The sequence below is a fragment of the Pogonomyrmex barbatus genome, unplaced genomic scaffold, assembly GCF_055798465.1.
Source record: "Pogonomyrmex barbatus isolate J1 unplaced genomic scaffold, ASM5579846v1 scaffold9, whole genome shotgun sequence".
Taxonomy (NCBI): domain Eukaryota; kingdom Metazoa; phylum Arthropoda; class Insecta; order Hymenoptera; family Formicidae; genus Pogonomyrmex; species Pogonomyrmex barbatus.
The window spans coordinates 1,123,039-1,134,597 of NW_028297193.1; the positions used below are offsets into that span (position 1 = coordinate 1,123,039).

General features: G+C 40.1%; 2 protein-coding genes across 2 annotated transcripts; both read left to right on the forward strand.

Moving 5' to 3' along the window:
• Positions 1 to 513: 513 nt before the first annotated feature.
• LOC105428892 (uncharacterized) lies at positions 514 to 6,742 on the forward strand. The gene is made up of 5 exons (XM_011641483.3): positions 514 to 763; positions 989 to 4,303; positions 4,611 to 5,470; positions 5,550 to 5,693; positions 6,005 to 6,742. Exons 1-5 carry the CDS (start codon positions 514 to 516, stop codon positions 6,236 to 6,238), a joined length of 4,803 nt encoding a protein of 1,600 aa, XP_011639785.2. The 3' UTR covers positions 6,239 to 6,742.
• Positions 6,743 to 6,880: 138 nt separating this feature from the next.
• Reps (RALBP1 associated Eps domain containing) lies at positions 6,881 to 11,142 on the forward strand. The gene is made up of 5 exons (XM_011641482.2): positions 6,881 to 7,591; positions 8,034 to 9,312; positions 9,397 to 9,461; positions 9,586 to 9,799; positions 10,010 to 11,142. The coding sequence occupies exons 1-5, from the start codon at positions 7,418 to 7,420 to the stop codon at positions 10,189 to 10,191; spliced, it is 1,914 nt and encodes a 637-aa protein (XP_011639784.2). The 5' UTR covers positions 6,881 to 7,417; the 3' UTR covers positions 10,192 to 11,142.
• The last annotated feature ends 417 nt before the right edge of the window (positions 11,143 to 11,559 follow it).

Sequence of the window (11,559 nt, forward strand, 5' to 3'; positions counted from 1 at the left end):
GAATCATAAAATAAAAGTAATAACTTTTTGTAAATACAAAAATTCTCAATAAGAAATTAAATGAGTTTCAACAGCTGATACATTGGCTACCTTCATCCTGATTAGATAAACGACTATCACTATGAGTTCAAAAAAAATATATATATAAGGATTTTTTAAATAACGTTATCTTAACTTTATTACATTTAATGTGATGCATTTGGGTTGCAATATATAGTATCACAACGGCGTTATGGCCTCAGTCAAGTAAATAAATACTTTCCTATAAAGTTAAATATATTAAAATACAAATGCGAAGTTAATATAATGAAGCGATGCAATTTGACGTGTGAATGTAAAAGACGTAACCAATTGAATCTAAGTTTGAACAATTTGCGATATGAAATATCTCTGATAATAATATTGCGATATCGATAACATGACAATGATAGATTCTATCTGTCTAATAGAAGCTGTTAACGTCGACTTGAAGACGGCATAAGATTTAGTTTTGATCCAGAAATTAGACGGATCATGCGTCCGACAGCCGCACGATCAAATCGATTGTCCGTACATCATTCTACATCATCCTCGACTCCAAACCCGTCAACAACCTCGTCCATTTATCATCAACAACAACAGCAACAACAAATTCTATATGCTCCTGTTAGTAGTCCAGTAGTGACTCTTCAACCTTGTGGAACAGCACTCCATCCTTCGTGTGTTTATCCGAACGTCCAGTCTCACGTTGTTTCACCGAATTCCACCCATTTACATCTCCAAGGTTTGAAAAATAAATTATAGTTTAAATTAATTTTGCAAATTAGCCTCTTCATTTCTTTCTCAATTTTTCTTCTCGATTTTGCTTTATAAAGTCTCTTAATGATGAAACAGCTTTGAAAGTAATACAAAAAATTGTAAATCTTAATAATTACAATTACAATTGTAAATCTGCAAACTTTTATACAAACTGGAAAATAAACAGTTAAAATATTCCGCGCGAGTGCAGGTAAAAGTAATCGATGGCACGCCAAGAACAAGCCATTTTCCAGTCAGCAATATTATCAACAGCAGCACACACAGCAACAGCAACTTTCCTACGGTCCAAAGCCCGTGGTGTTCTTCGATCAACCGTCTACGAGCCTTGCATCGATTCCTCCGTCGACCACATCCTTCTTAGTAGCTTCTTCCACATTCACTCACGCTGGACCGTTGCACAGCGAGCATTACGATAATAATTCTGGAATGACACATCTGTTACCACAACCCTTTAACTTCAAGCCACCGGACATGCAAACCTTCTGCCTCATCCAAGATCGACCAAACATCCAGCAACAGCAACAACAGCAGCAACAGCAGCATCCGATGCAGGCTTCCTATTACAATATCTCGGCCACAAACACCTGCAGTCTACAAACTGTTAATACCAACTCATCTTTCCCACTTGCCAGTCTCAATCCTTATGCCAGCTTAACTAGCTTCACCAACAATCAGTTCCCAGCGACAACGCAATCCACTTCGGTCTTCTCGAATCCGCCTGTCGGGCTGGTCCTCGCACCATCGCGACGAGATAAATCTTCTCCAACATTGGATCTCGCACTGTTCAAGCATAATGCTGACAAGATATCGAGCACTTGTGAGCCTCGAGTTGTTCCGGTCAGTCAGAGTGAGAACTCCAACGACTGGTCATCCCAGATCGAGACGTTCTCCAAGAACGACACGCAAAACTCTGCAGAAAATAACAGGAGCGTCGAATCTGGTGAGTGCGCTTTGCAGAAATCTCTCTCTGTCGTGGCAAAAACAGATGAGGAGCATTACTCCGACGAGTCCTCAATTAGTTTCGATTTTACCATCGAGGCCGAAAAGATGGTCTCCGCTTTATGCAACACCACTTCCTCAAACGATTTGGGTAAGGAAGAGTCAAAGCCTGGTAACAAGACTGATCCAACAACGTTGTTCAACGGCGCGGGCGATAATGTATCCAATAAGACAAATTGGTTTGCCGATTTTTGTGCCGAATATGAGAACGGAACGTCGATAGGCGTTCAAACGGATAGTCCACGCGTTGACACGTCGCAGTATCCAGAATTAATCCGAAAGACAGCTTATTGGGGATGCACGGAGGCTGAGATCATCCTCGGTTTCGACGATTCAAAAACGAATTCCAAACGGAATTGGTTAACATGTCTGTCGTCTGCCACGAGAACAGCGATTACAAAGTCCTCGACCTGCATTCCCGTCTTTGCAGGGGACCGAATCTTCGCTGACGATCTTATAAACGCTCTTCTGCGCATTAGCAACGGTTGGCTGAGCCTCGACAATTACTTAAACAAACAGCACTTTCCCAATTTGTTGGATAGATTGGATTCCGGATTAATTACGCGCTTTCACTCGTGGGAGGAGAGCACGTACGAATTGCTAAAGCAAATGGTGCGAACTTTTCAAAAGTTTGGAGAAAACAACAAAGTAACAGATCAAAAACGTAATGTAACTTGTTGTGAATCATCATCGTTTCCAGGCGACGTGTCGCTTTACACTACCTATGATCTTTTTGCTCCGTTACCATCGAATTCTCTTTCTCAGCAAAATATAATCGGAAATTATTCGCAGAAGAAATCGCAAAGTTCAATGTCTGCATCACTGCCAACGAGCAGTCTGTGTAATTTTCAGTATAACTCCAATCAGCAGGAGCAGCAGTCAACAAATCCAAAGGAAAGTAAATTACGGAGCAAGTGGACGATTACCGAAAATCTATCATCTATGATTAGCGCTACAAAATCCGTGCCGAATGTTACTGTGTGTCATACCGACATCGGCGGTTTAACAAGTCATAAACTTCGTACGAAAGACACATTGTCATTCAGAAAGTTAGATGCTACTCAGAAGTCGCTGAACGCTGAATTCTGCCAGCTAAGAAACAAAGTGATGGAAAGTTGCACAGACGCAACGAAAGATAGAAAATATGGTTACACACCGGGAAATAAACTTACGACATCTCTCGATAACACCGAGTCCATCCGATTGCAGCATCCAGCAATGAATGCCCCTTTGAGTTACAGCGGACTGTACGCGCGGAATTGTTTATCCTTCACGTTTCCTTTATCAAATCATCCCGATTCTTTATACTCCGCATCCAATCCAGGAATCTCAACGTATAGCGGAATCAATTATTCTTCTTCAACGCTTTATCCCAGTAGCGATATCAATTCAAGAAGTAGCAGGAACTCTGAACAAATTCACGGAAGTAAAAGCGTAAATGTCAATCCAGTTTATGTTAGCAGATCGCAGACTGATCAGTTAGAACTCCCGGCTGTACCTAGAAACAAGATGACCCTGCTCAGCCAGATCGAGCCGCGGACGTTCGACAAGGAATCTGAAGAAATGGCGGCCAACTTGTCAGCCTGGTTCGCTAGCATGCGAAGCATGCAGCCTTCGGCGACCGCGTCGGCCTTGGAGGGATCAACAAGGATGAATGGGCATTCGACTCCTCGGCTGTTCGTTCACGAGATGCCCAAGTATTCGATGGTTATATCCAAGCAACCGCAGATCGATGCTAATCGGCAGTTCCAGGCGTTGCAGAATCTGCCAAATATTCAGAGTACACCGTGGGCCGCCAGCAGTTTCATCGGCAATCGTTTTCACGTGCAACAAGCGCCCGAAGAGTACGACAGTTCCGAAGATGTACGGGTGTACATGAAACCGGGCAGCTACAATGTACCGAAGAAGAGGCATCAGAGAAGATCGAATCGTCGATCGGAGAACAACGCAACGTCTCGCAGCGGACACGCGAGCAGTCATCAGCACAACGGATACGGTAATAAGGGAAAGAGTATACCCATACCAGCATCGTCAACGCCTCTGTCTCATACGAACGTGTCGGCCCTGTCCACCAACGTCGTTAACGCCACGCTGATAAAGACCTCGTTCCCGTCAGCCTCGCAGCTGCCTGCGCCTCTGTTCAACCTCGAAAGCTCACCCAGGATCTTGAAGCGTACGGAATCTCTATCGCAAGACTCTCGTCGGGATGTCACCTGGAAAGCAGCGTGCGCCTCGGCCGAGATACTTCTCGAGGCTCTTAACGTAAAGGATTGTAACAGTACATTTAAAAATGTCGAAGGTAACGATAGTAGCGAGAGGCAAGATAAGAACGAAGAAAATATTACGACGTTAACGTCGCAGCACAGCGATTCAAAATCGATGAAGCATGATAACGTCAATTGTGCATCTTCCTACGAAGCCTCGGAGGATGATACGGGATCCACATGTAAATTTTCGCCTACAGCAAGCGTAATATCAGTATTCCAACCACGCGACGATGAGAATGGTAAAGGATTTTGTAGAATATATATATATATATATTTTAACATACATTTTTTTAGATAGAGAATTTCTTTTCAATTTATGTTAAAGTAAATAATACACATTTTATAAAAGCGGAGTTTAAAATAATAAAGTTAAAGTTAAAATTAAAATAATAAATAAGAGCGGAGATTAAGATAATAAATTTGCACGTCTATCTATATTCATTATGCGAATTATCGAAACTATTTAAAAATATCTCGCGATCTTTTTGCAGGTGGTACCTAATAATAAGCAAAACAATCCTTTTCTAAAAAGCATGCATTCAACAGCTCTCAATATCAAGACGAACGTGAAAACGGACTCCTGGCTGATCAGGACTCTCAATAACGCGAGTATCGGAAAACAAAAGCGACATACGGACGATGCGGATCAACGAAGTGAGAGGTCCTCGACTTGTTTGCAAATTGTCGACGAAAAACCAGATCAGCTGTCATCGTTGTTAATCGCGGATGCAGATATAAAGACTCGTGCGTCAATCATTGATAGTGAATATCCAACGATACTCTCTCGCGAGCACGTCTCTACTTCTTCCTCGAAGAGTGGCGAAACGTCAACGAAAGAACTGGAAGGTCAGGTTGGAAAAGCCACGTACTCTGAAACGGTGCGAAGATCTATGAAAACGAGTAATTTACACTTGGAAAAGAAAGAGTTGCTCAAGTCGTGCACGACTAATTCATTGGCTACTATAATTTCAATTCCTGGCCGCAAATATCAGAGGAAAGACTCCGAGCAATCATATCAGCTTTTACATAAATCGCGAAGATTAGCCGATAAGAAATTAGTGAGAAATACGGACGGCAATGATCTTCAGTTGGAAGAGGGATCGTGCGTGAAAATCGGCGCTGTTAAATCGAACGGTGTAACGTCAAAATCTTCAATCACCGCGAAAACAAATCATGGTAAAAAGAAGGATCACTTGGAACACTTGGAAGGCAAATGTGCCAACAAGTTGAATGATCGTGGATGGTCAGTGTGGTGCAGTTCCAGGAGGAAACAGAACCTCAGTCCTCTGGCACTTAACAAGTTGGAGACGATTCATCGAACTGTCTGGCAAATGGATGAAGCTAATATCTTCAAGTACCCATTCTCACGTGACAATAAAGATGAACTGGCTTCGTCAGCATTAATAGTCAGTTTCCGAATAAAAAAATGAGAAATATGAAAATACGTAACATTGAGTAAAAATATATTTTTTTTTTTATTTCCAGATGGAGAATTATTGCAAGATTGTTAAAAGCCCGATGTTTCTCGAAATTGTCGAGTACAAGCTGAAGAATCGGATCTATCATAAAGTCGAACACGTCGTAAAAGATTTTCGACGTATTATTCACAACGCGAGATTGTATCATCAGGTTCGTATAATAATTTTATAATAATAAATGACAATTTTATATTTTATTTATCTCTGTAATTATAATTATATCTTTAATTGTAATTGTAAAAATCGAGGAGTGAAATTAATACGACAAATTATTGCGCGAAATTGAATTGTCTAATTTTAAAATTATTAAAATTCAATACTCTGATGTCTACTTTAAAAACTTAAAAAACTTAAAAACTAAAGGAATTTAATTCTGAAATTTGTCTCAGTTCCATTTAAATATAATATTTATATGACATTAATTTTAAATAAAATCTCAACGAATCAACATTTTTTTCGCAGCACGATGACGAACAAATGAAAAAGATCGAAACGCTTTCGAAGAAATTAGAAGATTTATTCGAAGAACACTTCGGCAATTGGGATTTTGACAATATTACCGGCAGTCCGAGGGAAGATTCATTAATACAGCTGCGACTCAAGACATCCGGACAAAAATTGAGCGCAGGACGCTGCGATAGCGCGAAGAAAAGTGTTTCTTCACCAATCATCTCAGAGAATTCTTCGTTTCACTGACTGTTGCTTCTCATTGAAACGAAAAGTCCAAATCAAACTATCGCAACCAAACTAACGTTCTTTACAGAGCATTGCGTGTAATAACTTCTTCTAGTCACGAGCCAAGTACTATTAATGATATCGTAGGTATTCTCCTTTCTCTATTCTCGAAAATCGATATCGCTGTAAACGTGTCATTGAGCTTTTCTATGTCGAAAGGATGGAATTCCGGATATTAACTTTGAAAAATATGCGTGTATGTTCTATCCGTTGATCGAACTATTTCAATTTTATAGCGATATCTTAGAAAAAGAAAACTTTAGTAAACACGAACGATCATCGTACGATATTGGATTAATTTTTATACGAAAAAGAAAGTAGCGTATGATATAGCGAAAGTATCGATAATATAATATAATTTTCCACGTTCTTTGTTACGGCTTATGAAACATTTCGATACTCCTGTTGAGGCATCGTTAGATCAGAGTGATATGAATCATGAAATATATATTACATTGAGACTAATCTAATTATTTGCTATATTTTAAGTCTTTTAGTATATAAATGCAAGGATATATGAAGTATCATATAAATTTAATTTTATGTGCCGCGTGACTCACGCTCTCGTGACTTCAAACTCGAGAGATGAAGTCACCGAGATATACCGGAGCTGAAGCTATGTGTCACAAATATATATATGAAGTTATCACGCACGCACCATCGCTCAGAAGTTAATACTTCTGATGGGGGCGAGTTAATCGACATGGATTATGGCAATGTCAAATATACCAACCAGCCAGTCGGTAAGCCGGAGATAGCGATAATCACGCAAACGGAGTTGCGGCCGGCGAGCCGACATTTCTCGTGTTCTCCCACGGAGGAGAACTCTGGGAGAGAAAGAGAAAGAGAGAAAGAGAGAGAGAGAGGAAGAGAGATGCGACCATCGCGGAGCACGGCCGTTGCGGTGAAACAGAGCGTGAAGTAGATCCGAGTGAGCGCCGTGTGCGCGAGAAGGGCGATCCGCTCCGAGCGCGAAGCGGAGACGACGTGCAGCGCGGCGCGGCGTGGCGTGGCGTGGCGTGGCGTGGCGTGGCGTGGCGCGGCGCGGCGCGGCGCGGCGCAGCGCGGCAGCCGGGACGGACGAGGCCCCCGGGGAACGCAACGCTCTCGGCCGAGAGCGCGGACGCGCGGACTGTCAAGATGGATTGGGAGCTGCTGACGATGGCGAATCTGCACCTGACCGCGACCGAGCACCGCTACTACGGCGACATATTCATCTACTGCTGCGAGAACGCGGACGGTGACAGCGTACCCGTGATCAAAGTCGCCGAGCTGTTGCGCTCGGCCAATCTGCCGCGGGACGTCACGATGAAGGTAAGGATAGGGTTATGGGGGGGAAAAAACGCGATCCGACGACGTTTCTATGCTATCGGTGCTACGTTGCGATAGAACTCATCTCGATTCGAGAACCTCTCACGTTGAGATGACAGACGTTCGAGATGACAGATGTCAGGATTCGTTTTTAGAGGTTATGTCGTAGTAACTGGACCGATTAATTAATCGGTAGGTGTATCGAGTAAACCTTACATGGCGATCTAGAGCTTTACTTAGAATTTTCACATTTCTTTGGATGTATGATAATTTGAATGGAAAATTTATCGTGTTGTCGATGTTATTAGATTGATAGTTATCATTAGATTGATTTTGAAAAAAGAAAATGAAAAATGATATTGAAACTTATATAATTATATATTATTACATAGATACATATTTGTTAATATCAAATATTTATTTTTTTTTTTTTTCATTTTTGTAGATATTGGATATCTGCATGGGAACTAAAGGTAGTACGCATCTAGGCAAGAAACAATTCTATGCGGTGCTGAAACTCATTGCGGTCCATCAGGCTGGTTTGGATATCTCCAGAGATATAATAACTACATCTTTGGATGTCATTACCCTGCCGAGATTTACATGGCCAACTTCTGGTGATGAAGATGGCAGAAGAAGTCCAGATTTAACTAGAGGAATAAAGAGTAGACATCATGCTCCAGAGAGTACTGAGAGTGAAAGCGAAGCGGAGTCTCCACGCGAAACTGGTGGCAGCACAGATTCTCCTACACCAACAAATAGCGTAATTCAAGAGAGGAACGACGGTATGCTGGGTGGTGAAACAATTCTGGATTCTGTTTCTGGAGGTTGGCAAGGCTTATTGGTTTCCGAAGAGCAAAGACAGCTATTAGGCACTGAAGAGGAGAGCTCGGAACGTCATAGCAGCGACGAAGGTGACGGTGAAGGTGACGGTTCGGGTTTCCCACCGGAAGAAGTGTGGATTATCAGCGACGAACAACGTGATTATTATGCGGCGCAATTTGCACAGTTGCAGCCTGATCCGGAAGGTCTCCTGGCCGGACCTGTGGCCAGAACATTTTTCGAAAAATCGCGGCTTCCCGTTTCTGAGTTACGACGTATTTGGCAGCTCGCGGATGTTACGAGAGACGGAGCGCTCAGTTTACAAGAATTCTATGTGGCTATGCATCTCGTCGTACTGAGGAGGAACCACGTGCCTCTACCCGACGTTTTACCTCCGTCCTTGTCAATTCCGTTAGTTATGCAAACAGCAACAACTGCCGCGCCACAAATCCCACCGGTGACAACTGCTCAAAAATCGCCGCCGAACTCTGCGAACGCTCGTGAGAAGAATAGAGAGTGGACAAAATTCGTAGATTCACCGACCGGAGCGAGCAGCTCTTCGGTCACCAGTCCAGGATTGCAATTGGTGAATTTTGATTTTCAAAAGTCAGCTGTCGAACGCGATCCGAAGATTCTACACCCAGTGCCGTTGCGCCTAACACCTGAAGCGGCAATACTCGCTTCGGGCGCTAACGGTAGCAGTAGCAGTTGCACGACTTTAGGAGATGATGATCTGCAACATTCTGCGGCGTCGTTAGTACAACGACCTCTCGCGAAGAAACCTCCCACGGCGCCGGAAGATGCCGTTATTGTGACTCCTAAGAAAGAACCACCACCTCCACCGCCACCCAGACCATACAGAACACATGCGCGCAGTTCTAGTCTTGATCTTAATAAATTAGGTACATATTATTACCAATATTTTACGCGGTACAATATTGCGATTACGAAAATTTCATGTTTTGTAAATTTGCACATTCTTGTAGGAAAAAATGGTCAAAGTTTTCTCGGAGCACCGCCGCTTGTACCACCTAGAATCTCGCCAGGAATTGTAAGTTCTTATACATGATGAAAACTTTTTGTATTTTTTTAATTCTTCTATATATCTTGTAAAAGCTTATATAAAACAGAGATTATAAATATCTGTTTTTTTTTTTTTTTTTTTTTTATTGCAGACTTCGCCTCGCAAATTGATCGGTCAAAGGAGCGAAGGCGAAGGACAAAGAACGTTGAGCGAAAGTCAAGCTTTTGTCGCTGATTTCTCTCACTTTTCCCCTAAGAGTGAATTGCCTGAGAATATGATACCATCTGTAGAAAACACAGTACCGCAGTCTCAACAATTCACTGGAGTCTGTGGAGCATTTCATATTTATAGAAAACCAAGCCCAAGTAAGAAATTATCTCATTATTTAATTAAGCATTTAGAATTTTCTTTTTATTTTTATATATTTTCATTATTTTTATATTAATAATATATTTATAAGCAAAAATGCATATACTTTATCTTTTTAAAGATTTGAAAATATAAGATGCTTTGAACTATTTTTTCATGTCTTTGATTTTCCTAATTATACTTGACAATTAAAATAATCTTGACAGAACGAGACGGTGGTGATGAAGAAAGTAAGAACGAAGCGGAAGACGAAAAGAAATTAACCTTACAAGAACTAAGGGAAAAGAATGCAGAATTACGCTTAGTCTGCGAAGAATTGACACGTGAACTGGCTAGTGCGCTTCAAGAACGTATAAATCTACGTGCGAAACTCCTGCTCTTGACTTGATGTGATTACTATTCGCTATCATTCATTCGTTCGAAGTTATGAGGTATTATGTATCCTCAAATCATTGTAAACACATGTATTTAATACGTTATGCTAGTCTAGAATTCCTTTTTTCCCAACGAAGTATTCATTCGCATTCATGATGATCAATGTAGACAGATACAACAGGGGATGCGATTTTACAAAAAAATATTACGTAGATATTTTATACTTGAAGTTGAAAGAAGAATGTCTATAAATTATGAATCATGTATATACAACAAAGCTGATTATGATCTTCACATGATTGATATATAACTTACGAATGTTTGCGGATTTACTTTTTTCAAATTTATGAGCTATTGTTAATGTTTACGCTACAGTGTTAAAAAATTTGCCAAGATTTGAAGCTTATTGAACTCCCCTGTGATTTATTGACTTATATGTTATGTTTCGCATATAAACTCCCCTTTTCATCGCCATGAACTTATGTATATCTTCATAAGCATGCCATGTAAGTGCATTACGTTCTTACTTTATTTCAGTACAGATATCTAAAACTTTCGATCGTGTGCAAAAAGATTTATTAATCTTATGAAAATTATTTCTATTTTGTACCCCTCTGTTTATATTGATGAATCTCTTTTAAAGACCTTGTTCACCACAAATGGAATTATTTTGAACTTTGAATTAGCTGCATTGTAAAAATGAATTATTATTAATATGTATTTGTTTGCGAAACAAAATCGAATTATATTTTCGTATGGCTATATAAAACTATCACAAAAAATGACGTCAACGGAGAAATGCGATAATTAGAACTGTTATGAAGTTATACTTTATTCCGTGATAACAAGTGTACCTATAAAATACCTGTTAAATATTGAAGAAAGATATACGAGAAGAGTGGAATCTGCAGGAACAGAATACTTCGAAAATAAATTTATATAGATGTATAATGCTCAGAATCAATTCACGTTGAATATGTCGATTTTACTATACCAATTCTTTGAAATAATTATATCGATTTCTATTATTGTAGATGTAAAGGTTTAGATACTGTAGTTGGTGCAAATTAAAGCCTGAGAAAAATATAGACTTATCAAAGCCACATTAGCAACAAAAAGACAATTAATAGCAATTTACATTCCTTTTAGCTAGTTATATGTAGAACTTTCTAACAGTAGCGATTGCTCAATATACATAAAATTGTTTTATAATAGCAAAAATTACTATTATTTAAATAATATTTAAATTATATTTAAGTAATTAAAATAAATTTTTAAATTCTTGCTTTTCCATAAAATTTAAATCTTCGTGGCTCAGTTCTATATAAGTCTCAGGCGCTTTACTTCTAAATTGCCATCTTTATTCAATCAAATATATATG